Consider the following 27,039-nt stretch of genomic DNA (forward strand, 5'->3'; position numbering starts at 1 on the left):
GTCATTGATGGTTTTCCAGTAGAATGTTTTAAGCAATACTGGAACTTGATAGGGAAGGAGGAGACAAAGGCAACAATACAGTTCTTTCAAAATGGTAAGCTGTTAAAAGAGGTGAACTTTATTACTGTAACACTAGTCCCAAAGGTAAAAAACCCTCCTTTGTAAAGGAACAAACCCATAGCCTGCTGTACTATTCTATACAAACTGATAGCCAAAGGAGATCCAATGTCTCCATACTTATTTGTTCTGGTGATGGAGTATTTGAATAGATCACTAAGAAATTGAGACATATTCCAGACTTCAACTATCACCCAAGATGTAACAAGATGGAGATAGTTCATATATGCTTTGCGAATGACTTAATAATGTGTTGTAGAGCTGATTTAATCTCAGTACAGTTGATGATGAAGCAGTTCAACCATTTATCAGCAGTATCTGGACTAAAGTCTAACTTAGAGAGACATTTTTTGTATGTGGCAGGGGTTAGCTCAAGACTAAAGAGGCAGATATTAAATGAGATGTAGTTTTCATAGGGGGAGATACCATTCAGATATTTGAGGGTTCTTCTGTCATCAAAGAAGATCACAGTTCAATAATGCTTACCATTAGTTGAGAGAATGATTGCAAGAATAAGATGTTGGTCTACTAAGTACTTAGCATATAGTGGAAGGGTGCAACTTATTAAGAGTGACTATTCAAGATGCAAACTTATTCGGCCCAGGTGTTTTTAATCCCAAAGAAGGCCATCTAGCTTATGACAAGAATTTGCAGAATTTTCCTATGGACGGGCAGTCATGAGAGCTCAAGGAGAGCACTGGTTGCATGGGATACTGTATGTAATCCATGCTCAGCAGGGGGTCTAAAATTTCTAGATTTTCATACTTGGAACAAAGCAGCACTTAGCAGATTATTATGGGTTGTAGCAACGAAGAAATACACTCTTTGGATAAAATGGATTCATACGTTTTATATCAAAGGGAAAGACATACAACATCTGACTACTCCTTCTTGAGCCTGCTGGATAGTACGAAAAATATTAGATGCAAAGAAATGGTACCTGAACAAGGAGTTGAATGTGGCTTTACAGGACTGTTGTGACAAAGGTAAATTCAGAATCAAAAAAACATATCAAGCATTCTTACCACAGTATCAGAAGGTTCAATGGAGAGTACTAGTACTGGGATCAAAGACTATTCCAAAACACAAGTTTATTCTATGGTTGGCACTTATAGGTCGTTTAACTACTATGGATCGACTGCAGAAATGGGGTGTAAATGTACAAACAAAATGTGTATTATGCATCACAGGAGTTGAGGAGAACCTGCAGCACTTGTTTTTTCAATGCAGTTACTCGTCCTACATCTGGAATTCAATACTCAGTTGGCTAGGAGAGACAAGGAGAATGAATAATTGGGAAGAAGAAACTGACTGGCTTAGCAGGAAAAGGAAATGCAATAAGATTCCAAGATAAAAAGAAAGAGGGTCAACAGATTCTTAAAGAGATTACAATGCAGTTGCATACAAGAGGACAACACTTTAGCAAGTAGAGGAGAGTCCTAGAGTCTTTGAATAGTTATCCTAAGTAAAGGTAGTTAGGCATTGAAAAAGGATTTTGTACCATTACATAGGTAGGGAGATTTTGGGAGACTAGTCATAGAGTCCAAATGTAACTAGTGGACGTAAATAGTTCTATTTGGTTGAAATAAATTTTTAATTTTGGCCAAAAAAAATAATATTTCTATTTAGGGTGGGGGTTGGGGCAAGGGTAGGGGTGGGGGCGGGAGTTGGGATGAGTGGATTGGTGTGAATGAGAAATATGGTGAGGAATGTTGAAAAAGAGTTTTGGAAAATATTTTTCCTTCTCTTGATAGGGAAAATATTTTCATCCAATTAATAAGTTCATGGGAAAAATATTTTCCAAAACATTTCAGCCAACTAAACATGAAAAAATTAAAAAATATTTTCATTCGTACCAAACACACTCTTAATAAATTTAAATTTTTGAAAGAAACGTTATACACTTCTATTGATTGGCTTCTCTAAAACAGTATTATTGTTATGATAAATATCACATTATGGTGGATGTCTACTCTTCTTCCATGATCTTCATCTCAAATGCTTAATGACATATTCAATGACATATTTTGTATGTTCAATGACATATTCTATGACATATTTTCTTCACTTTTTATGCCTATATAAAGGCCTTGTAATAGATAGGAAAATACGCACAATTGAAGAAGAAATAAGACTCTCTGTTCCTCTCTTTCTATCTATATCTCTTAGTTTGTTTTGCTTGTTCTATATTGTTATTTTGGGTTATATTTTATAACATGTTATCAGCACGAGGCTCTACCATCTCAAGAAGATCTTTGAGAAAATTAAGGTATAATTTTTCTCAAATTTATATTTTTTTAAATGTCTGATATTATGAAAAGAAAGTTCGTTGCCCTTGAAATTTCGGGCAAGAACTATATGACATGGGTATTGGATGCTGAAATCCATTTAGATGCAATGGGTCTTGGAGACGCCATTAAAGATAAAGATAAAGCATCTACACAAGACTGTGCTAAGGCCTTGATTTTCTTGCGCCATCACCTTGATGAAGGGTTGAAAATTGAATATCTCACAGTGAAAGATCCATTTGTTTTGTGGAATGGTTTAAAGGAAAGATATGACAACTTAAAGTTGGTCACTCTTCCACAAACACGATATGATTGGGCTCATCTTAGGCTCCAAGACTTTAAGTCTGTTTCTGAATATAATTCTGCTATGTTTAGAATTACTTCCAAATTGAAACTCTGTGGAGATAATATCAGTGATTATGATATTCCTGAAAAAACGTTTACAACGTTTCATGCTTCCAATATGGTCTTACAACAGCAGTACCGAGAGAAAGGCTTCACAAAGTACTCTCAGTTGATTTCTCTTCTACTTGTGGCTGAACGAAACAATGAATTGCAAATAAGAAATCAATTTTATTGCACTCTATAATTCTTCTTATGTAGTTTTTAAGAATATTTTTTTCGAAATTTTATAAATTTCACAAACAATGAGTAATATCCTATTAATTAGTATTCTAGTCTCAATGATCTTTTAACAATTTTAACTTTCCTATACATTGCTTTAATTCTCTTTAAGATAAGGTTTACAAGAACCCTGAAACAACTTTTGTTACTTCACCCTCAATTTTTTTATGAGTATGTTCTTTTCTTACACGCATCAATTATGTTTCATACAATGTGTAGGAAAATGCAAATAATTATACTTGTAAATAAATTTGTTGTAGTTGTATTAGTCATATGTGTACTTGTATTATTTTTGCGTAATTATTTGTATAATAATTAGAATTTGCCAGAAAATGCATTAAAGGCTAATATTGAATTATTGGTTTAACTTTATTTCTTTTCCATTTTTCTCTAAAAATACTAATATTTATTCATATACTTCTTTTGTATGTCAAACTATGGGAAGCAAATATGGATATATTTCAAAGCAAACTTGGATCAAAGTTCAATTATAAAAATATTTGCTTAATTGATTCATGTACGACACATACAATATTCAAATAGAAGAAATATTTCTCTCATTTAAGTATGTGTAAGGCAGATATTACTACAATTTCTGGTAGTAGTAATCTAATTGAAGGCTCTGGAAGAGCTACTATAACTCTGCCTATGGGAACAATAATTATCATTGAGAATGCAATGTTCTCCTCCAAGTCCAAGAGGAACTTGTTGAGTTTTAAAGATATCCGCAAAAATGGATTTCATATTGAGACAATAGATGAGAATAATATGGAATATCTCATCGTTACCAAGAATGTCTCTGGCCAGAAAAGAATTATTGAGAAGTTCCCATCTTTATCTTGTGGCCTGTATTGGACAAAAATTAGTGCAATTGAGGCACATTCTACCTTAAACCAAAAGGTTACTGCTTACAATACTTTTGTACTTTGGCATGATCGATTGGGCCATCCTGGATCAATTATGATGAGATGAATCATAGAAAACTCAAATGGGCATCCATTAAAGAATTTGAAAATTCTTTTAAATAATGAATTTATTTGCACTTCTTGTTATCAAGGCAAGTTAATTATAAGACTATCACCAACAAAGGTTGGGATTGAGTCCCCTGCGTTTTTAGAACGTATACAAGGGGACATTTGTGGACCTATTCACCCACCTAGTGGGTCTTTTAAATATTTTATGGTCTTAATAGATGCAACCTCTAAATGGTCTCATGTATGCCTATTGTCATCTCGCAACCTCGCGTTTGCAAAATTAATGGCACAAATAATCCGATTACGGGCACAATTTCCCGATAATCCAATTAAGTCTATTAGACTTGATAATGCTGCTGAGTTTTCATCCCAAGAATTTAATGATTATTGCTTATCAATTGGGATAAAAGTGGAACATCTTGTAGCTCATGTTCACACTCAAAATGGCCTTCCAGAGTCTTTAATTAAACGTGTGCAATTGATAGCAAGACCGTTACTCATGAAAACGAAGTTGCCCACTTCTGTTTGGGGTCACGCCATTTTACATGCAGCAATGCTAATTCATCTCAGACCGACAAATTATCACAAATATTCCCCGTTGCAATTAGTTTTGGGTCATGAACCTAATATATCTCATCTAAGAATTTCTGGATGCGCTGTATATGTGCCTGTAGCACCCCCATATCGCACCAAGATGGGTCCCCAAAGAAGGTTAGGAATATATGTTGGGTTTGAATCACCCTCCATTATTCGTTACCTTGAAACATTAACGGGAGATTTGTTCACTGCTCGTTTTGCAGATTGTCGATTCGATGAGGCATTTTTCCCAAAATTAGGGGGAGAAATTAGTGAAACAAAACGTGAAATTTTGTGGAAAAATACATCATTGTCTCATCTTGATCCACGTGCATCTATTTGTGACACAGAGGTGCAAAAGATTATCCATTTGCAGAAAATAGCAAATCAAATGCCAGATGCATTTACGGATTTGAAAAGGATAACAAAATCACATATCCCTGCAGAGAATGTTCCAATCCGTATTGATGTCCCTATTGGACAATCTTCTAGTGTCATAGCTAATGAGTCAATAGTATGCCTAAAACGTGGCAGACCATTAGGTTCTAAAGATCGAAATCCTAGAAAAAGAAAAACAAATGATCAAGATGACACTACGAAAGAGTCTCATAAAGAAATTCACGATTTAACCAATCCTGAGATTCATGAGGAAATCAATGAGCCTGAGACTCAAGAAAATAAGGAACTATCAATAAATCCAATCGATATTGAGACAAATTTGAATCGAATGGATATAGTGGCAGATTACATCTTTGCATATAATGTTGCATCTAGTATTATGCAAGAAAGTGAGGATCTTGAACCTCAATCTGTTGGAGAATGTCGACAAAGACTTGATTGGCCAAAATGGCAAGAAGCAATCCAATTAGAGTTAAGTTCACTTGCAAAACGTGAAGTTTTTGGGCCTGTAGTCCAAACACCTAATGGTGTTAAGCCTGTTGGCTACAAATGGGTCTTTGTATGCAAAAGGAATGAGAAAAATGAGGTACAAAGATATAAGGCACGCCTTGTTGCACAAGAATTTTCACAAAGGCCTGGTGTCGATTATGAAGAGACATATTCTCCTGTTATGGGTGCAATAACATTCCGTTATCTCATTAGTTTTGCTGTCCATGAAAAGCTTGACATGCATTTAATGGATGTAGTTACAGCTTACCTTTACGGCTCACTTGATAATGAGATATACATGAAAATTCCCGAGGGATTTAAAATGCCTAACGCACAGAATTCAAATTCCCGGGAAACATTTTCAATCAAATTGCAAAGATCTTTGTATGGTTTAAGACAATCAGGAAGAATGTGGTATAACCGTCTTAGTGAGTATTTATTAAAGGAGGGTTATATAAATGATGCCATTTGTCCATGTGTTTTTATAAAGAAAACAACATCGGAATTTGTTGTACTTGCCGTATATGTTGATGACATAAACCTTATTGGAACTCCTACAGAACTCCAAAAGGCAACTGATTATTTAAAGAAGGAATTCGAGATGAAAGATCTCGGAAAGAGAAAATTATGTCTCGGTTTGCAAATTGAACATTTGACAAATGGAATTTTTGTTCATCAATCTGCCTACATTAAAAAGGTATTGAAACGGTTTTACATGGATGGAGCACATCCATTAAGTACTCCGATGATTGTTCGATCACTTGATGTGAATAAGGACCCATTTCGACCTCAAGAAAAGAATGAAGAGCTTCTTGGTCCTGAAGTACCATATCTTAGTGCAATTGGTGCACTAATGTATCTTGCTAACACTACAAGGCCTGACATAACTTTTTCGGTTAATGTCTTAGCAAGATATAGCTCTGCTCCTACAAGGAGACACTGGAATGAGATCAAACACATATTGGATATCTAAAAGTGACTACCGATATGGGCTTATTTTATGGCAATGATTGCAATCCCGATCTTGTTGGTTATGCCGATGCTGGGTATTTATATGACCCGCATAAGGCTCGATCTCAAACAAGTTATGTGTTTACATGTGGCGGCACTGCCATAACTTGGCGATCGACTAAGCAATCAATTGTGGCTACTTCTTCTAATCATGCTGAGATAATTGCTATTCATGAAGCAAGTCGAGAATGTATTTGGTTGAGGTCTATAATACATCTTATCCGAGACAAATGTGGTTTGAAGTGTGAAAAACTACGCACAATTTTGTATGAAGATAATGCAACATGCATAGCCCAATTGAATGGAGGATTCATAAAAGGAGATAGGGCAAAGCACATTTCACCAAAGTTATTTTTTACACATGATCTTCAAAAGAATGGTGATATCAATGTGCAACAAATTCGTTCAAGTGATAATATGGCTGATTTGTTCACCAAATCTCTACCAACGTCAACCTTCAAGAAACTGGTGTACAAAATTGGGATGCGAAGACTCAAGGATGTGAGTTGATGCTCTCATCAGGGGAGTTAATACGCGTTGTACTCTTTTTCCCTTTCAAGGTTTTGTCCCACTAGGTTTTCCTTGCAAGGTTTTTAACGAGGCAACCAAAAGACGTATTTTTAAACATGTGTACACTTTTTCCTTCACTAGGATTTTCTTTCATAGAATTTTTTTTTCCTAATGAGGTTTTAACGAGGCACATTATCTTTGGACATCCAAGGGGGAGTGTTCTGATAAATATCACATTATGGTGATGTCTACTCTTCTTCCATGATCTTCATCTCAAATGCTTAATGACATATTCAATGACATATTTTGTATGTTTAATGACATATTCCATGACATATTTTCTTCACTTTTTATGCCTATATAAAAGCCTTGTAATAGATATGAAAATACACACAATTGAAGAAGAAATAAGAATCTCTCTTCCTCTCTTTCTATCTATATCTCTCAGTTTGTTTTGCTTGTTCTATATTGTTATTTCGGGTTATATTTTATAACAATTATAGATTTGATATTATCAAAGTAATTATTGAAAATTTGTGATAGTAATATTTGATGCATTTCATGGACTGATATGGGCCAACAGATTGCGTTTTTTGGAAGAGATATATTTTGGAAATTTTACCATCTATAGAATAGGTTAGTACCCTATTTATATTCTATAAATACCCTTTTAAAATATTACATTCTATAAATACCCTTTTTAGTTTATAGCAAAAAATCTAAATTCAGTTCCATCCTAAAATTAAGGCTTAATATATGCTACAAAATATTTTTCTAATCTCATTTTTTTTATTTTCTCCCACCTAATTTGCGTATATCTCCTCTCATCAGCTTTTCTCTCTCTTATTCAATACACTTTTCCCTCTTCTCCCACAAACACACGTTCCATACACTTCCAATTTCCAAAACCCTCCTCCGCCATTATCGCCCCAAAGGCTATTCTTCTTCGCAAGCTTCACAGTTATATTTTGGAAATTTTCTCCCCGTAGGTAATTCTTCTTCGCAAAGGGTTTCTTTTTCATTAGTTTGTTTCTATAAGTTTTTTAGCGAATTTACACAATTTTCTGATATATCTTCCATTTGTATTGTTAATCACCTGGATTCTTTGAGTTTTCTCTCTAATGTCGGATGCAACGCCACTCAACAGACTACCCAGAGGTATACCCACCAAAATTCTCTATTTTGATGGGCACTCTTTCTCGTTGCAACTGACTCAAGCGGAGAAAGATTTTGCAGGTTTATCAGCATCCAAAGTTGATGAAAGAAGAAGTAAAATACACAAGGACAAGTTTAAAGAAGTCCAAGTTGATGAAGCTTCAAAAGAAACCAAAAATCAAGTTGGCTCAAAGAGGAAAAAACCTATGAAAGATTCAAGAAACCAAAAGGTAATTGGTATTTGTTACATGTATTCTGTTGTATTCATATCTATCTTTTTGTATTTTTGTACCTTTTTGTATAGTGTAGTCTGTTTCTTCTACAGTATGTTTATGTATTCATATGTATTTGGTTGTTTCCAACAGTTCATTTTTAATGTAATCTTACCTGTATTCATATGTATTCATGTGTATTTAGCATTTGCTAATATATATTTGTGATAATTCAATTATCCAGTTTGACCTCAAATTTATTCATATGCATTCATATGTATTCAGTTGTATTCATCTGAAATATTTTGTATTATATCTGTATGTTACAAAGTATGTTAGCATATATTTAGCCTTGTCACTGTATCTAGTCTTCTGTAAGTGTTTGTAGTTGTCTGACATGCATTTGGCTTTGTCACTGTATCATGTCTTACATGTATTCCAAAAAATCTTAATATGTATTTTTGCAATGTATTCATCTGTATTAACATGTATCTTTCAATGTTCATTGCAGGGAATTGATTTGTTTGTGAAACACCAGCCAAAATTAGCACCCCATATTAGTAGTTACACTAACACTGATATAGTATCCCAGCTAAAAGATAAGCTTACTCCCGATCAGTTCCAACAATTCGGCAATACATGCTTTGGCTCATTTCTTCAAATGAAGCGATTTGATGTTCAACATCAACTCTTCAGATGCTTCATGGCTCGACAGTTAAACGGCACTCCAAACAATGTATTTGCAGTATACGTCAATGGTACTGAATTACATTTCACATTAAGGGAGTTTGCGCTTGTGACTGGCCTCAAATGTGTAGGTAAAGATGAAGATTTTGAGTTTAGTGAAACTCCTCCTAACCGGCTTATTGCGACTTATTTTGGAAGTGCTAATATTGTAAAGAAGAAACACTTGAGACAATGCTTCAATGACAAGGCATGGGGCCCCGACAATGATGAGGATGCTTTGAAGATATCTTTGTTGTATTTCATCCACACCTTTATATTTTCATCTGAGAAGAATAGTGCAACTATACCGAGGCTAGATTTTGACTTAGTAGAGAGTGGGCGCTATTCTGAATATCATTGGGGTATTAAAGCATTTGAGCTGTTGATAAACTCGATTAGCAAGAAGATGGATGCTTTGAAGAAGTATTACAGGATAGCTGGGATGCCCCTAGCTATGCAGGTGTGGTTTTATGAGTGTTGTTCTTCTGTTGATTCCAAAATTGCAGTCCGAGTCTACGACGTGGTCCCCAGAATACTCAATTGGAGAACCACCGGAAATCAACCAACATTTTCTTATCTGATGAACGGCATGTTCAAAGACACCGGAAACACGATAATATACAAATGTTATCAATATTCTGAAGATAATTGAACACAAATACATCTATAATTTGCATATATTTGCATTCAGTTAGAGGGGAAGCCTACTGTTGTATTCATTGGATTCATAAGCTTATATACATGAATACTTGCATACATATTAATACATTTTAATACATTCAGAATACAACAGAGTTAAATACACCTGAATATAACATTATACAGTTATGCATTAATATGTTTTTTGTAAGTCATAACTTATTTTTGTTCATAGATTGTGTTCAAGGACATCACTCCTCTAGATATAGAGCTTGCTGTTTTTCAGATTCCTCAAGTGTGCGCCGATATTGAGAAAATACCTACTCCTGCGCATTTAGACAAATCGGGACAGGATACAGATGACTTTTCTCCTACACACAATCTTCAATCTAAGAAGAAACATGTTGAAAGTGTTGGTCCATCTTCATCACCGCCACATAAGAAGGTCAAGGAACAACCCAAGATTCCTACAAAAGAACCAAAATATCAGCCCAAAGTCCCTCCTGTTTGTCTTTCTGACATTGGACATAAAGTTGTGCATGACCATCATCTCCCAGAAGGCCAATATGAGGACCCATCTTCTTTGAGGAAAGACCTAAAATCATTCAAAGAATACGTGAGTATTTACCCACCGATTAATCAATAAAGTTTGATAGCTATGTGTTTTAGTATTTTTCTAACTATTTTGTACTGTTAAGGTTGTTGGAGAGTTCAAGTCTCTAAGGACATTGATCATGATAACTTCAAGATGCTTTCAGACCAACTTCAACAAAATCAGCAAACTGAACCCATAGTGAGACATGATGGTGGCATTGACACAGATATCGGAGATAATAATGAGGTATAAAAGCAGTTATCATATTGAACATATGTATTTAGCTGTATTCATATATGTTTTAATCTAGCCATTTTACTGATGTATTTAAATGTTATTCAGCTCTATATATATGTATTCTGACTTTTAAATCTTAACATATAGAGCATATTTTTTTAAATGTATTCATAACTGTGTTACACTTAATCTGTAATTTCACTTTAAACTGCCGTATTTATTTTTATTTCAATTGTATTTACATGTATTCTGCTTGGTTAATCTGCATTTTCTATAATGTATACTAGCTAATTATATGTATTTAATCTTTTTTCTAACATTAAGTTACCATGCTAACAATGATACATACATCTACCAGAAAACTATTTCAGAGGTACCGTCCATCATACCATCTACCACAAACCAAGAGGATGTATCTAAAGAATTCTATGTTTCTCAATTTGAACTGGACGACAAGTTTCTACCCAATCAAATTCCAGAAACTAGAATAGTTGTTCACGCAAGTGCAAAAAAAGATGAAGCCACACCAGTGCAACCTCAACGAAATAGGCGACCAAGTAGATGGAACTCTTCGCCTTATCAGTCTAACTTCGACTCAGGAGGTAAGTGATTTTACAAACGTAATAATCAGCATTCATCGTGATTATTTACAGCATGTTTTATTTACAGCATGTTCCTCTGTAAAGTTGACACCCATCTTTGAAAAAAGACACCCGTTTGAGGAAGATCCAATAACGGGTCCACATCCTATGTTACTCATTCAAGAATATGACAAGTGGGTTCGTGAAGGTCTTCTAGCAAGACATGATCAGAAGTGAGTTCTCCCCCGTTCATTGTATTATGTTTTCATTTTTTAAGGTATGTACATAATGAGTTTTATATCATACTTGTAGAGGTAATCTCGACGACCATTACAAGAAAAACAAGTCTATACTTCACATTCCATTGGATTTTGGAGTTGATCAAGTTGATTCCAAAAACTGGTTTTACCTTCTATCCATTTACGGGAAGTTATGGGATGACAATGTGAGTCTTTCCCAAAAATGATAATCTTATCTTTAAATAATAACATGCTGTTTTATTAACTTGTATTTAGTTGTATTATTAAGCTGTATATTTCTCTTATTTCCTATGTATTCAGCTATAGTCAATTTGAATTGAACTGTATTATTAACATATAATTAAATTTATTGATACTGTTGTATTCAACCATATTTATCAATTGAATTACCTGTATTCATCCAATGGCAGTTAAATTCAACTGTTTCAACCAGCTGTCTAGATCTGTATTCAACTGTATTACAGTGTATTCCACCAAGTCAGTTGAATTGAACTGTGTTATTAACCTATATTTAACTCTATTCTACATGTTGTATTCACCTATATTAAGGAATTGAATTAGTTGTATTCATTCAATGTCAGTTAAATTCAACTGTAGTCCATAAGCTGAATACAATTGTATTCACCTGTATTACAGTTGAATTAACTTTATTGATACTGTGGTATTCAACTGTATTGAACAATTGAATTACCTGTATTCATCCAATGGTAGTTAAATTCAACTGTTTCAACCAGCTGTCCAGATATGTAATCAACTGTATTATAGTGTATTCCACCAAAGTCAGTTGAATTGAATTGTGTTTTTAACCTATATTCAACTCTATTCTACATGTTGTATTCACCTATATTAATGAATAGAATTAGTTGTATTCATTCAATGTCAGTTGAATTCAACTGTAGTCCATAAGCTGAATACAGTTGTATTCACCTGTATTACAGTGTATTCCTCTATTTTCTGTATTCAGTTGTATTCAACTTTTTTTAGCATCTGTATTGAGGTATTCTTATATATTATTTCTTAGTTCAAGCAAATAAACTCACACTATCTACCAACCTCTTTTGTTTATAGCATATGGATGTCATATTCTACTATTTGCGAAAGATGGGCAAGTACAATCAGCATAGGGACTTCACGTTTACTACTGTTGATTGTATATTCAAGACAAGAATAGATGAAATATATGACAGGTATGAAGATACAGATAGTAATGCTAATGTAGCAAAACAAGAAGATGTTGTATGTGAGTATATTAGGGGCTACAGATTACATGCTAATGTACCCTGGCATACAGTGGATAATGTCTTGATACCAGTGAACTTGAAGGAAAAACTTCATTGGGTGTTGGTTGTTGTGACTTTCAAAGATAGATGTATCAAAGTGTACGACTCGTACACGTCTTCCGATCATGATGCATACGTAGTCTCTGAGATTGTAAAACTAGCTAAGCTATTACCTCTGTATCTGTCAATTAGTGGCTTTTACAGAGATAGTCAAGGCATTCACTGGTATTCTTATCCCGCATACATAAACAAGGATCATAACGAACCTTTTGAAGTTATCTTCGTTCCAAATCTGCCTCAACAGAAAGAGGGCAGCATGTAAGTATCCAATCATCATTCTTATATGTTTTATACACAGTATATGTATTAATTAATTTATATTCTGTTTCAATCAATTATTGTTTAGGGATTGTGGAGTGCATGTTGCAGCCTTCGCGAAGTTTCTGAGCACTATTGGAGAGATTACACAAAAAACACCATTTGATACCACTCTTCTCCGTCAAAGATATGGTGCTCTGTTATGGGACTATGCTATGCGCAAGATAGATGCTGATGCAATAAGCGAGAGGGAAGCACCTTCAAAGATTGAAAGGCAAATCTCTGAGTCGGAGGCAAAGATGCAGATAATTTTAGAATAGCTTTAGATTTTTTTTTTTGAGTTTAGCTTGAACAATGATACTGATTGTAGTGGTTTTGGTCGTAGATGCTATTTACTTACATGCTGAAATTTGGTTAAGTTTGCTTGAACAGGTTTTAGCTAACGCACATGTTAGTTAAAATTTCTGAAACTTTATGTATGCTGAATGATTTTTGTTAATGCCAATTTTTGAATTGTATTCAGCTGCATAAGAATAGCTTTATCTTGCAGTATTAAGCAGTTGTATTTAGTTGTATTATTCTATTTAGCTTATTGTATTAATCTATATTATTCAGTTCAATTCAGTTGTATTAAAGTGTATTTATCAGTTGTCTACAGTTGGTATGCAAGTATATTCAGCTGCATCCATTCAGATGTAACTTTGAATTGACTAGAAACAATACAAGTTATATTGATTAACTTGTATTTAGTTGTATTATTCAACTGTATTCAGCTGTATTTTTCTCTGATTTCATATGTATTCAGCTATAGTCAATTTAACTGAACTGTAGTATTAACCTATAGTCAATATTATTGAACATGTTGTATTCAAATGTATTAAACAACTTAATTACCTATATTCATCCAATGTCAGTTAAATTCAACTATTTCAACCAGATGTCCAGATCTGTATTCAACTATATTACAGTGTATTTCACCAAAGTCAGTTGAATTAAACTGTGTTATTAACCTATATTCAACTCTATTCTACATGTTGTATTCACCTATATTAAGGAATTGAATGAGTTGTATTCAACTATACTAAGATACTCTCACAGCCAAATCATATATATTTATATATATAAAAATACTTCAACTAAATAAATTCATAAAATATTAACGAAAGTCATTCCACAATATATTACTTCGAAAAAAGAATTCATTATAGCTGATAATGTCGAGTCACCAATACATGTCAGAATACAACTATTTATTACGTGGAGCATTCCTACAAGTTCGCTTGTTATGTCCTCCCTGCCCACATATGCTACATGAATGTTGATTTTTCGGCAACAACAATTCACTAAAATTTTTGTCGCGCTTCTTCTTTGGCCTTCCAGGAGGTCTTTTCCATTTGGGTGGTAGTACAACCTCCTCTGCAACATGCTCTGGTATATTCCAGTCATTTTTGTCCGGTAGCGGGTACACTGGCACATCGTATGTCATTACAATTGTACTTGCTTGTAATAGCTAGAGCAATATTCTTCAGGCATTAAAAACTTGCTCTTCAATACAGCCCAGGCATGTGGGCATGGCAATTCATCAATTTGGAATCTCCCACAAACACATTTTCTCTCGAGCAGACAGACTGTGTAATTCCTCCCACCATCGTTAACAGTATGTAAGTATTCAGTTGATGGTACCACCTACATTTAAAAACATAAATATACGTTTTGAACACATTTACATGAATTAACAAATATATACTACTGAGTTAAATGGTTACTATCAACTTCAAAAATTGCAACTTCATTCAATTTCAATTAAATTCAGCTGATTCCAGCAACTGTATGCAACTGTATTTATCTACAGTCTACATTTGTATGCATTTGTATTCAACCTTTTTTTAGCAGATGTTTTCAGTTATTTCCAATCAATTTAAATTGTATGAATCACCTGAATTCCATTGTAATCATTATCACATGCATACAGTCTTAATAATAACATGTATTTACCTGTATTCATCTATATTATTTACTAGTTCAAGCAACTATTCATAAAAATGCATACCAGTAGTTCTGCCTAAAAAAAATGTATTCAGTTGTATACAACAATGCCATAAAAAATTAACTTACAGTCATACGGGTACACATGGTCTCATTCAACTCCAGCATTTCCTGGTATTTTTTCCCAAGCGTCTTGTATGTCTGAGTAGCTTCTTTACGGTTACTACAATTCCAACAACCAAACATCTTCCTAACTTCTTCGAGGAAGTCATATATTGGCAATTCCCTTGCTGAAACTAGTGCTGCATTGATTGACTCAGCGATATTTGACGTCATTGTCCATCCCCTGTTACCAGGTGCATACAACCTAGCCCACTTTTTGTAACCAGCTAACTCTAAGTATTCTTTTACCCTAATATCTACCTTCTCAACCTTCTCCATCAGACTATCAAATTCAGTTTGTGTGTATGTTTTTGCCATCGAGAAGTATATCTCACTCAACTTGGCATGACTCTTTTTGAATTTCTTGTATACGTTATTCCATAGATACCATATGCAAGCACAATGCGGTAAATCCGGATATACTCTCGATACAGATTTAATGATGCTCTCATTTCTATCCGAAACAATGCACATGTTTTCCCTTACATCGTACGCTATCTTGAATTGCTCAAAGAACCACGTCCAAGCAGCATCGTTCTCTGAATCAATAACACCGTATGCTAGTGGCAATATATGACCTGTTTAATACAATTGAATATAATTGTTTTTAAATACATGTTTTCCAATGCTTTAAATATTAACAAATTGTATTATTATTGAGGTACTCACCTGCCCCATCCAACGTGCTTGCAGAAACGAATGTCCCGGTGTAGTAGGATTTTAGATGACTTCCGTCCACTACAACAATTGGTCTACAATGATCAAACCCCCTTATAAATGCATACAATGATATATACACGTACATGAATTCATTCTTTGACGATTTTTCCATTCTTATGTGAGAACCTGGATATGTCTTATCCATTGTATATAAGTATCCTGGTAATTTTTTGTATGAATCAGCCGGTTCACCTCTAAGAAAATTCATTGCCTTTTCTTTAGCCCTCCACGGCAACATATAGCTAACATCAACACCTAGATCTGATTTCACGTCATCAATAATGTCCCTCAGAGTGTATTTCCTCTTATGGTTTGTAAGCTTTGTCCTTATAATACCACTTATAAGGCTGCTACTAGCTTGCTGCTGCTCGTACACTTTATCCTTCAGCGGACATGTATGGTTGTCATTGAATTCTCTCACCTTGAATAATTCCGATTTGTTAATGCTTGAAGCCTTAAACCTCCAATCACAATCTTCTGAAATACATATTAATGCATAGCTGGACAGAAAAGTTCATACATCAGACAACTTAACGAATCTGACATATATACTTCCTATTCATAAAGTACCAAATTGATATCTGTGTATATGTAATTTTGTATACTAACGAATTCCAATATTGTTAGATGTGATTAAATACAATAAATACAACTAAATACATTCGTATGAATAATCAAACACTTAGTAACATTATAGACATAATATGAAAATAATCATAGCCACTGTTGTATTTTTTCAATAGTAAAATACACCTGAATACATATTATTAAGAACACTAAACAAATATAAATTTTCAAAGGTGTTCATCATCTGGAGGAAACACACAACTACAACTAAATACAATAAAGTTAAACAAACATCAAACCTGACAACATTAGAGCGATCAACACGGAATTGAAACCTTTGAGCTATAGCATAATTATTCATCACCTCTTTCAATGTAGCCTTATCCTTATACACTTGTCCAGCCATAACCTCCTTTTGATTAGTTTTTGAAATTATCAAATCCTTGTGGAGTTCGAACACTCCAATCGCTTCTCCTGAATTGGCAAGTTCTATAGCTAGTGTATAATCTGTATTGGAATCGTACATTTGAACTGCTTCGTCTATCTGCACAATGTCGCCTTGATTTAAACCATCTCCAGAGATAAGCTCTTTTTCCATAGTTGTAATGCACAGAGGATACATCCCAAATTCTCTGTTCTCTTTTTTCAATTTTACATACACTCTGTAACCCATATCATTGTGTATTTCCATTGGCGTGCGATTGCCTTCAACATTGTATTGTATTTTAATGGTATTTGTGCTCAAATCTATACCCAGTTGATTAGAAATTGAACAAACTAGATCATTAAAGGAAGCATACTCCTTAATCAGTATTCCCTCAATTGAAAAGTCGATATAATTGCCCTCATCGTTCCACTTTCCAGAATGACGCAACAAAACTGTCAAGCTTGCCATATATATAGAAGAGTTATACCTTCTTCTATATATAATTTGTCGCAATCGATAAGGTGGAGAAGAAAATCGCACAATATAGAAGCAAGCTGCTCTGTTTCTTCGCTTCTTTCACGTTTCTGTATTTTTTACTTTGAGAAGAATACAGATTGATGGGATAACTTTTAAGTTTGTTGAGTAAAATTAGGGAAATCAGAATTGATTTGATTTCCTTCCGTTTTTAACATCTTCGTCGACCCAGATATTGCGCAGATACGTTACATATTTAGCGCTACATACGTTTGAATACAGGTAAATACATTTCAGAAATAGTTGGATTTCCTTTTTGTACGCCGCTAATTTTTGTTGTATTATTAAATACACTACCTTAAATACATTAAATACATTATATAATTGCATAAAAGATATCTATAGGACGTAATATAGCAAAGGATTTCTATTAATTGATAATTAGGACTAAAAGATGGTGCTTTGTGAAAAATTCTCATATATTTTTTACTTTGATGCCATTTTGCCTTTTTTGGGCTAAACAATGCAAATGCAATTCAATGCACTGCTTTTCTTTCTTGTTTTTATTCGACTTTTTCTCCCCCCCCTCAAACCCCCGCCCCCTCCACTTTCAGGGTAGCCGTCCATATAATTCTTCTCCAAGTTCCTTTCGAAAGGAAGTGTTGTGATTATCTAGAATTGCCAAAAGCGTATGTTTCTTCCTCTCCCTTAATTTGCGCATGTGGAGTAATGCATTTGACCAATTCTTTGTTTTTGTTTTATTATCTTCCGTTTGATATAAATAGAATTCTATTTAAGGTGAATATTTATATTTAGAGAGATTTTAGGGTTTATTACTTGGTGGCTAAATCAATCTCTCCCTATAAATAGAGGGTTCTATTCCATTGTAATTCATCCCAAAATCAATAAGAATTCTTTTTTCTTACTTTTCTCTGCAATACTCTTCTTCTTCTTTTATTGTTTCATAACACGTTATCAGCACGAGACTCCAACCAATTGAGTAGAAGATTTGGGATTGAGCATAATGATTGCCAATTATTCTATGAACTTCATTTATGATTAAATTCTGGATTTAAGGTAAGTATTTTACTTTTCTCTTTCAAATTCTTGACATTCTATAATTTGATTTTAAATACAAGAAAAGACGATAAATTTTGATTGCAACTCTAATGGAGTTTGAAAGATATTATAACCACCCAAACTGGTAAAATTTCTATGCCTTGTCATGATCAAATTTATGTATGATTGTGGGCAAAGAATTGAAAATCCGTCCCATTGAATTTGCTCCATTCTCATTCCCTTTAGAGAATGTGATAGCAGTATGTGATGAGTCTGAAAGAAGACAAAAAAATTATTACTATGAATGTATCAATGGATGTGGACGTGACAATAGATAAAAATATAATCGTCATCATTGTGGTAACGAGAACAATAAGGATTCTCAAAATAATCATTCACTTTGTGAAAGTAATAATCGTCATCGATTTGACATGAGATTTTATAAAATACATATAGATGATTATGGTTCATTCATGATGTGAATATGACAACATCTAATTTATGTATATATATTCATTCTTGGAAGAATATGAACGTGCTAGTGGTAGTGAATATACCACACTCACCTCTAGAAGGAGGTTTGAGATGATATAAGAAAATAATGTCATTATTATAGCATGAATGGTCATTGATCATGTACCTATTGCACACCAAAATATTTTGGTAATGCGATTATTAAAGAATAACATTAATGCAAGAAACATATCTTCATATAATTTTGACCATAACCATAATGGTATAACTTTCTCTTTATAAGAGATATTCACCATATTGATGTTGATGAATATGTGGTAGTACAAAATTAATTGAGAACTCTGCAAGAGCCAATTATACTATTTTGGAGAAACACAATTGATTACCAATAAGGTATTGTGTTGTAGTAAGTCTCAAAGAAACTTATTCAGTTTCCAAAGTACACACGAAAGCAGTTGATTATATTGAGACTATAAATAAAGGAAAGATCTAATATCTTCTATTACTACAACTTGTAGCGGGGTAATATATATGTGAAAAGTTACCCGTTTTATTCTTCAGTTTGTACTACACAAATAAAAGAATGCCACAATAAAGTAGAATTTTATTGATATAAAACTCATATCATAATAAACTTGGAGTTTATTGATATCCAGTTGGCATAGCTGGTTTAGTCATATCAATTTAAGTATGATGTGCAAAAATAAAAGAGAATTCAAATGAATAAACATTAAATAACTAGAAAGCTCTTTACTAATTCTCCTAGATTGCTTGTTCTCATTAATTAGTAGACCAACTAAAATTGGGATTGAATCCCATAAACGCTGGAAATATCAAAAGTGAATATAGGCTCATTCACTTGTCATGTATACCACATAAGATGCATCTATGGGATGGTTACATGTGCGATTATTATTAACCCTCAATATGATGTTTTGCGAGGTAACTTGCTCAATAATTTAATTTCGAGCATAATTTCCATATTTTCTACTCAAGAAAGTTTATCTTGATAAGTTGGTTTACATCACAGTTGGTTTAGCAAAATAATTTATTGAGTGCCTCCACTTAATAGCTAAACTATTGTTTATAAGAACAAAGTTTCCTATATCAGTTTGTATATTACATTCTCCCCTCACAAGTGGTTCGGGGTCAGGAACCAAATAATTCCATCTTATTATTATTGATGTGCGGTGTATATTTTGATTAGCACCATGACACACAAAGATGGGCTCTCAAAGTTGAGGAAACAAGTTAGTTTTTCTAACATGAGGGACAAACATGATAAACACTTGAGAAAAAGTTACGTGGAACGGATTATCATTTGTATATATAGATCCTCAAATATCATAATATGAACTTGAAGTTCATAAAAAAGATAATTCGTTTGCAATATATTTCAAAGCATGCCATACGCATTTGCTGACCCAAAGAAAGTAACTATATTCTCATTGCAAATGCTCATATTAAGTCCTAGAAGGACAAAGTCTATGGTACGCTTAAAAGCGTATAGACAAATCGGTTTCAAATAAAACTTCTTGATAAAGAAGATGAGCAAATGATCAAACTGATCATAATAAGGAGGCAAGTGATCTAGAAGATCACATGACATAACACTTCATAAAATCTCATGAGAGATTCAGGTACCTGAATATATGAATGAAGAGATCTCTATGTTATGTCTTTATGAAAAATTATTGGAACCGATATAAAATGTTCGTCGACAACATCTATCATAGCGCTAAGTATAGATGGGGATCTTAAGGCTGTCGAGACAAATACAAAAATATTGGCCAAATAGACGATACACAATTCAAATAGAATTGGTTTAATATGAAAGACATGTAGTTTTGGACATGTAGTTCAAATACTTGAAAGTATAAAGTCAATGGTATGTGCAATCTGTTTCTGATATCTTATATGTCTAGCATGACATAAAAACTTGATATGCATCTAAAGTCTATTATATGGCTTATATGACTTAACTTATATGACAATCCATGAAGGATTTAAGTAGCTTAAAGCATATACAATTCTTGGTCTTGAAGTACCACATCCTAAGTGCAATTTGTGCACATATGCATCCTGCTATAACTATAAGCATGATAATGTGATAGTGAGAATACCTCTATGGAGATATTGAAAAGGCCATTCTATGGAAGTTTATGAAGACATTACATCTCTATCAAGAATGATGATTTCAAGATGCAATATATTCATTCTAGTTAATGTGGTTGATTTGTTTATCACGTCTATACCAAAGATCGTTTTGAAGATGGTGCACAAGATTGGAATGCAAATGCTTAAAGATGTGAATTGATGCTCTCATCAGGGGGAGTTAATGTGCGTTGCACTCTTTTTCCCTTACAAGATTTTTTCCCATTGGGTTTTCCTTGCAAGGTTTTTAACGAGGCAACCAAAAGGCGTATTGTTAGATATGTGTACTCTTTTTCCTTTTCTACAATTTTTTTCCCATTGGGTTTTATTTAGTTAAGATTTTAATGAGACACATTATCTGTTGAATAGACATTCAAGGGGGAGTGTTATAAATAGAATTCTATTTAAGGTAAATGTCTATATTTAGAGAGATTCTAGGGTTTATTGCTTGGTGGCTAAGTCAATCTCTCCCTATAAATAGAGGGTTCTATTCCATTGTAATCCCAAAATCAATAAGAATTTTCTTTCACTACTTTTCTCTGCAATACTCTTCTTCTTTTTTTATTGTTTCATAACACCGCTCATATTATTTGTCTCTTTATATTTTGCATATTGATTAAAAATATATATTTAATAGTTTTAATTATAAAAGTATTTATTTAAATTATTCTTGTCTTTCTTACTTAAACGTCTCACTTAATTAATAATTCGTTAATTAAAGCAATAAGGATGAACTTTTTCGTCAAAAAGACTAATAATATATATGGAGGGAACATAGTATTATTCAAGTAAATACATGCAGGAGAACAAAAACATAGTGTAATAGTGTAACTATTAGGGGTGTCAATGGTTTGGTTCGGTTGATTATTTTATAAAATTTGTATCATATCAAATTTTTGATTATTTTATATGTATAACAAAAATTAGACTTTTAGAACTCATACCAATCATGTCGGTTTCTCTTCGATATCGGTACGATTCGGTTAATTTTCGGTATTTTTTTTAAATGTCATTTAAAAGTCACTAATAGAAGCATAATGCAATAACATCCCCGCTTCTATAGGATTTATCAAAATTCTCTAGACAATTTTACTATTTAAAAGGTGATAAACTAAAAAAATATGAATATCGGGGATATAAACTGAGATGGAAAATTTCAAATCTAGGTTCTACAAATTACAATTGTTTGTGGCTGAATATCGGGGATATTTTTATATATATATATTTAGATTATTGTCGTAACACTGATTTGAGTAATTTTTATTGAAGAAATAAAGTTTCATCGTTTTTGAGATTGAAGCTTTTGAAAAACAGACAATTGAGTTTTATGAGTTATTGAAGTTTAATCCAAAATATTAGTTAGGATTTGCTGGAGTTGTAATTTGGAATCTAATTAAAATTTTAGTACATTTGATGAAGAATTGAGGAAAGCTAATTGAAACTTATTAGAAAAAACGTACGTGATAAACATTAATGAACATTGTTGCTTACTTCATCGAAATATTGTTTGTCCATAAATTATGCCACAAAGGCAATATTTTTCCCTAACTCACAACATTTAACTTATTTTCCCAAGTTATGTCTCTTGGGAGGAATTAGGGTCTTTCAATTATTTTTCTCTATAGTGTGTATGTAAGCAGAACAAAATTGCATTATCGTCAATATGAGTTGTATATAATTTGTATGATAATATATTATCTATCGTTATTATTATGTGTTAAAAGATGTTAATTCCACATTTTAACGTCCAAAGATTCAAAGTAGCCATAGCCCATAGATAGATGGGATCTGCCTCCATTGGGCCCGGGTCACTTTTTGGGTTGAGATTTTCGGGCTCTACTACCTTATGGACTTTAACTCAAATTTTTCTTTGAGCAAATTTCATTTGTAACCGGTCGGTGAAAATAATTATCGTTTACTAGCTATGAATTAAGCCATATAATTTATAGCCTCAAATAAATTATAATGATTAGCCTAAATTTTTTCAAATGCAGTAAATTTCCAACAAATTAGGAAATTGATTCTAAATATTTCATAATAGTCTCCAATTAAACCAAACACCAAAAAACAAGAGCTTATTTAGGGTAGTAGAAAGAAAATCAATACAAAATGCAGTCAATAATTTCCTAATGTCACGATCCGGAATTCTCACCATCGGGCCCATAATGGTGCCTAACATCGCACTCGCTAGGCAAGCCAATGTTAGAGTTCTATTCACCCTTTTCCTTTACATTTCATAGTTTAAAAATTAACAAAACTAAATAAAGCTGAAATAAATGCGGAAGTACATAATTAATCGGTGATCTATATACTATTAACAATGCTGAAACTGTTACCACCCAGAAACTGGTGTCACAATCCACGAACACACTATGAATATCTACAAACATTGGTCTGAAATGAAATTACATCTGTTTTGAAAGAAAAGAAAACATGAATGTAGAAACATAGGAAGGGACGCTAGGGCCTGCGGACACCAGTAGGACTACCTTGGGTCTCCTAGATGAAATGCCTGCAACCGATCCCTAGATCAGCCATAACCAGCCAGAAAGTGCAGAGTGTAATATCAGTACAACCGACCCCATGTATTGGTAAGTGCCGAGCCTAACCTCGACGAGGTAGTGATAAGGCTACGACGGAGAAATTACAATATAACCTACATACAGTGCATAATAATATAGAAAGAAGAATGGAACAAGTGAATAGTAACTTGCAAGGAAGGAGTACAAAATTCCGGTATCTCTTCAGTAACCAGCTATAACCAATCCTTAAATGTAAAGCCAATTTACACAATAACTTGCATAAAAGAAAAGCACATAAACACATAAGTTGATGCGCGCGCATCCCGATCCTACCATATAATCAATATCAATATAAATATTTACTCTTGTTACTCCATTTCAATCCACCCTTATTCCTCCTATTGCGGCGTGCAACCCGATCCCACCATACAATAGTAGTTCACCCTTATATTTCCTCAACATACCACCTTTATTACTCCTGTTGCGACGTGCAACCCGATCCCACCGTACAATAGTAATTCACCCTTATTTTTCCTCAACATACCACCCTTATTACTCCTGTTGCGACGTGCAACTCGATCCCCCAAGACAATAACATTTCACCCTTATTCCCCCTCAATATACCACCCTTATTCCTCATGTTGTGGGGCGTAACCTGATCCCACCATATCAGTACCAATCACAAAATAAGAATAGGAATTTCACAATTTAACTCAAAACCCTCCTCCATATTTAAGCCTTAAACCAAAGCAAACAGAAGGATATACAATTATGAAACAACACTTAATTTATACTACACAGCGAGACCAACCAAGTTATACCATAAAACACCGATAAACCAACTTAAACCAATAATGAAATACAATGAAACTATGGAATAGTCAATATCTTTAATAAGGAAAACAACATCTAACAAGAAGCAATTAAACATGGAAATACTAATAAGTATGTAACAGTTAAGATAGGAAGACAATATATTAAGGACGAGGAAAGAAACAGGCTAAACAGATGATTTGGCGGCGCATCAGTACTCGTCTCCTCACCTATACGCCACATACGTGGATTTTCACATAGCAATTAAGTCGGGGATTCCTAATCCCTCAGGTCAAAGTTAGACACAACACTTACCTCAATCCAACAGCCAACTTAACGTTCAATTACTGCTTTTTCTCTAGATTCCACCTCCAATCTACTAATATCTAGTCATAATTAACTTAATAACATCAATTATCGTTAAAGAAATTAATTCCAATACATAATTATAAGTTTCCCAATATTTCCCCCAAAAAGTCAAAATCCGACCCCGGGCCCGCTTGGTCAAAACTCAAAATTTAAAACAAAACTCGATTACCTATTCATCCCCGAGCCCAGATATACAATTGGTTTTGGAATCTGACCTCAATTGAGGTCTAAATACCAATTCCACCATGAAAAACCTTAGATTCTAGGATGAAATCTTGTAAAAAGAAGTAAAAGATTGAAAGAAATGAGTTAAGATTCATTTACCTATGATTTGGGGAAGAAATGGTCTTTGAAAAATCGCCTCTTGAGGTTTAGGTTTTGAAAAATGAGAGAATGAATCAAAAATCCCGTCCAAAATCGTTTTTGAACAGTTGCAGGTATCGCATTTTCAATCAGGGGTTCACAAATGCGAACCCCGCAAATGCAAGCATCCCTTAACAAATGCGAAGAATGTCCTGGCCTTCTATCATCACAAATGCAAACAATTGTTCGCAAATGTGTCCTGAGCTTATCGCAATTGTGATCCTGAGCTTCGCAATTGCGAAGGTCCCCTCCCAGCCCTTCTGCTCGCTAATGTGAAGTCTGCAGACCTGAAGCATACCAGGAAAATTTCTTAAGTCCAAATCACTCCGTAGCTTATCTGAAACTCACCCGAGCCCTTGGGGTTCCAAACCAAACATACACACAAGTCTTAAAACATTATACAAACTTGCTCGCATGATCAAATCGCCAAAAATAACACATAGAACTATGAAATTAACACCAAATTACATGAAATTTTCAAGAAAGTTTCAAAACTTCTATTTCCTCAACCAAAGGTCCGAATCACGTCAAATTAGTTCCGTTTTCACCAAATTTCACATATAAGGTATAAATATCATAACAGACTTGTACTGGGCTCCAAAACCAAAATACGGACCCGATACCAACGAGATCAAATAATAACCAATTTCATAAAAACATTATAATCTCAGTCTTACAATTTTCATCAAAATTTATTTCTCGAGCTAGGGACCTCGGAATTCGATTCCGGGCATACGCTCAGGTCCCATATTTTACTACGGATCCACCAGGACCGTCAGAACAAGGGTCCGGGTCCGTTTACCCAAAATATTGACCAAAGTCAACAAAAATCAACTTTATAGGCCAAAAATTATTATTTCAATAATTTTTAATATAAAAGCTTTCCGGAAGCACGTCCAGACTATGCACGCAAATCGACGAGAGATAAAATTAGGTTTTAAGGCCTCGAAACACAAAGTAGAATTCTAAATTAGAAGATGACTTTTTGGGTCATCACATTCTCTACCTCTAAAATAATCGTTCGTCCTCAAACGGACATAGAAAAGTACCTGACCTGGTGAAAAGATGGGGATATTTGCTCTGCATATCGGACTCGGACTCCCAGGTAGCTACCTCAACAGGCTGACATCTCCACTGCACTCTAACAAAAGGATAACTCTTCAATCTCAACTGACGAACCTGCCGATCTAGGATAGCTACCGGCTCCTCCTCATAGGTCAGATCCTTGTCCAACTTGACAGTGTTGAAATCCAACACGTGGGATGGATCGTTGTGATACTTCCGAAGCATGGACACATAAAATACTGGATGTACCATTGATAAGCCTGGGGGAAACACAAGTCTGTAGGTCATCTCTCCCACTCGATCAAGAATCTCAAAAGGCCCGATGAACCTAGGGCTCAACTTGACCTTCTTCCCAAACCGCATCACACCCTTCATGGGTGACACCTTAAGCAACACTCTCTCTCCGACCATGAATGCCACATCACGAACCTTACAGTCAGTATAACCTTTTTTCCTGGACTGAGTTGTACGAAGTCTATCCTGAATGATCTTAACCTTATCCAAGGCATCTTGCACTAAATATGTACCCAATAATGCCTCATAGGGAGCTATCTGGATGCTCGACTGATAACTATTGTTGTAGGAAAACTCTGCTAACGGCAAGAATTGATCCTAAGAACCTCCAAAGTCAATAACACAGGCGCGGAGCATATCCTCCAAGATCTAAATAGTACACTCGGACTGTCCGTCCGTCTGAGGATGAAATGTTGTGCTCACTCGACCCGCGTACCCAACTCAGACTATATTGTCCTCTAGAAATGCGAGGTAAATTGCGTACCTCAGTCAGAAATGATAGGCATAGTCACACCATGAAGGCGAACAATATCACAAATATAAATCTCTACCAACCGCTCTGAAGAATAGGAAACTTCCACATAAATGAAATGCTATGA

At 34.2% G+C, this 27,039-nt stretch overlaps 3 protein-coding genes across 3 annotated transcripts; 2 read left to right on the forward strand and 1 right to left on the reverse strand.

The window, feature by feature from the left end:
• Positions 1–2,475: 2,475 nt before the first annotated feature.
• On the forward strand, positions 2,476–6,440 carry LOC138871912 (uncharacterized). Its single transcript, XM_070149835.1, has 6 exons — positions 2,476–2,687; positions 2,781–2,871; positions 3,606–3,877; positions 5,114–5,400; positions 5,491–5,881; positions 6,344–6,440. The coding sequence occupies exons 1-6, from the start codon at positions 2,476–2,478 to the stop codon at positions 6,438–6,440; spliced, it is 1,350 nt and encodes a 449-aa protein (XP_070005936.1).
• Positions 6,441–8,271: 1,831 nt separating this feature from the next.
• LOC138871913 (uncharacterized) lies at positions 8,272–10,567 on the forward strand. Its single transcript, XM_070149836.1, has 4 exons — positions 8,272–8,373; positions 8,867–9,541; positions 9,956–10,340; positions 10,419–10,567. The coding sequence occupies exons 1-4, from the start codon at positions 8,350–8,352 to the stop codon at positions 10,565–10,567; spliced, it is 1,233 nt and encodes a 410-aa protein (XP_070005937.1). The 5' UTR covers positions 8,272–8,349.
• A 3,909-nt stretch (positions 10,568–14,476) lies between these two features.
• On the reverse strand, positions 14,477–15,457 carry LOC138871914 (uncharacterized). Its single transcript, XM_070149837.1, has 2 exons — positions 15,107–15,457; positions 14,477–14,677 (listed from the first exon to the last, which is right to left on the reverse strand). Exons 1-2 carry the CDS (start codon positions 15,455–15,457, stop codon positions 14,477–14,479), a joined length of 552 nt encoding a protein of 183 aa, XP_070005938.1.
• Between the last annotated feature and the right edge of the window lie 11,582 nt (positions 15,458–27,039).

Source organism: Nicotiana sylvestris, chromosome 6, assembly GCF_000393655.2.
Source record: "Nicotiana sylvestris chromosome 6, ASM39365v2, whole genome shotgun sequence".
In the NCBI taxonomy this organism is placed as follows: domain Eukaryota; kingdom Viridiplantae; phylum Streptophyta; class Magnoliopsida; order Solanales; family Solanaceae; genus Nicotiana; species Nicotiana sylvestris.

Bases quoted from the DNA above. Each gene is read 5' to 3' on its own strand.
- LOC138871912 (XM_070149835.1), top strand. From the start codon at position 2,476: ATGACATGGGTATTGGATGCTGAAATCCATTTAGATGCAATGGGTCTT. The intron at 2,688-2,780 runs GTTGGTCACTCT...TGCTATGTTTAG, and splicing joins GAAAGATATGACAACTTAAA to AATTACTTCCAAATTGAAAC. The intron at 5,882-6,343 runs GTATAACCGTCT...TAACACTACAAG, and splicing joins AGACAATCAGGAAGAATGTG to GCCTGACATAACTTTTTCGG.
- LOC138871913 (XM_070149836.1), top strand. From the start codon at position 8,350: ATGAAAGATTCAAGAAACCAAAAG. The intron at 8,374-8,866 runs GTAATTGGTATT...TGTTCATTGCAG, and splicing joins AAGATTCAAGAAACCAAAAG to GGAATTGATTTGTTTGTGAA. The intron at 9,542-9,955 runs GTGTGGTTTTAT...TTTTGTTCATAG, and splicing joins GGATGCCCCTAGCTATGCAG to ATTGTGTTCAAGGACATCAC.
- LOC138871914 (XM_070149837.1), bottom strand. From the start codon at position 15,457: ATGGCAAAAACATACACACAAACTGAATTTGATAGTCTGATGGAGAAG. The intron at 14,678-15,106 runs GTAAGTTAATTT...TTTTAAATGTAG, and splicing joins CCATGTGTACCCGTATGACT to GTGGTACCATCAACTGAATA.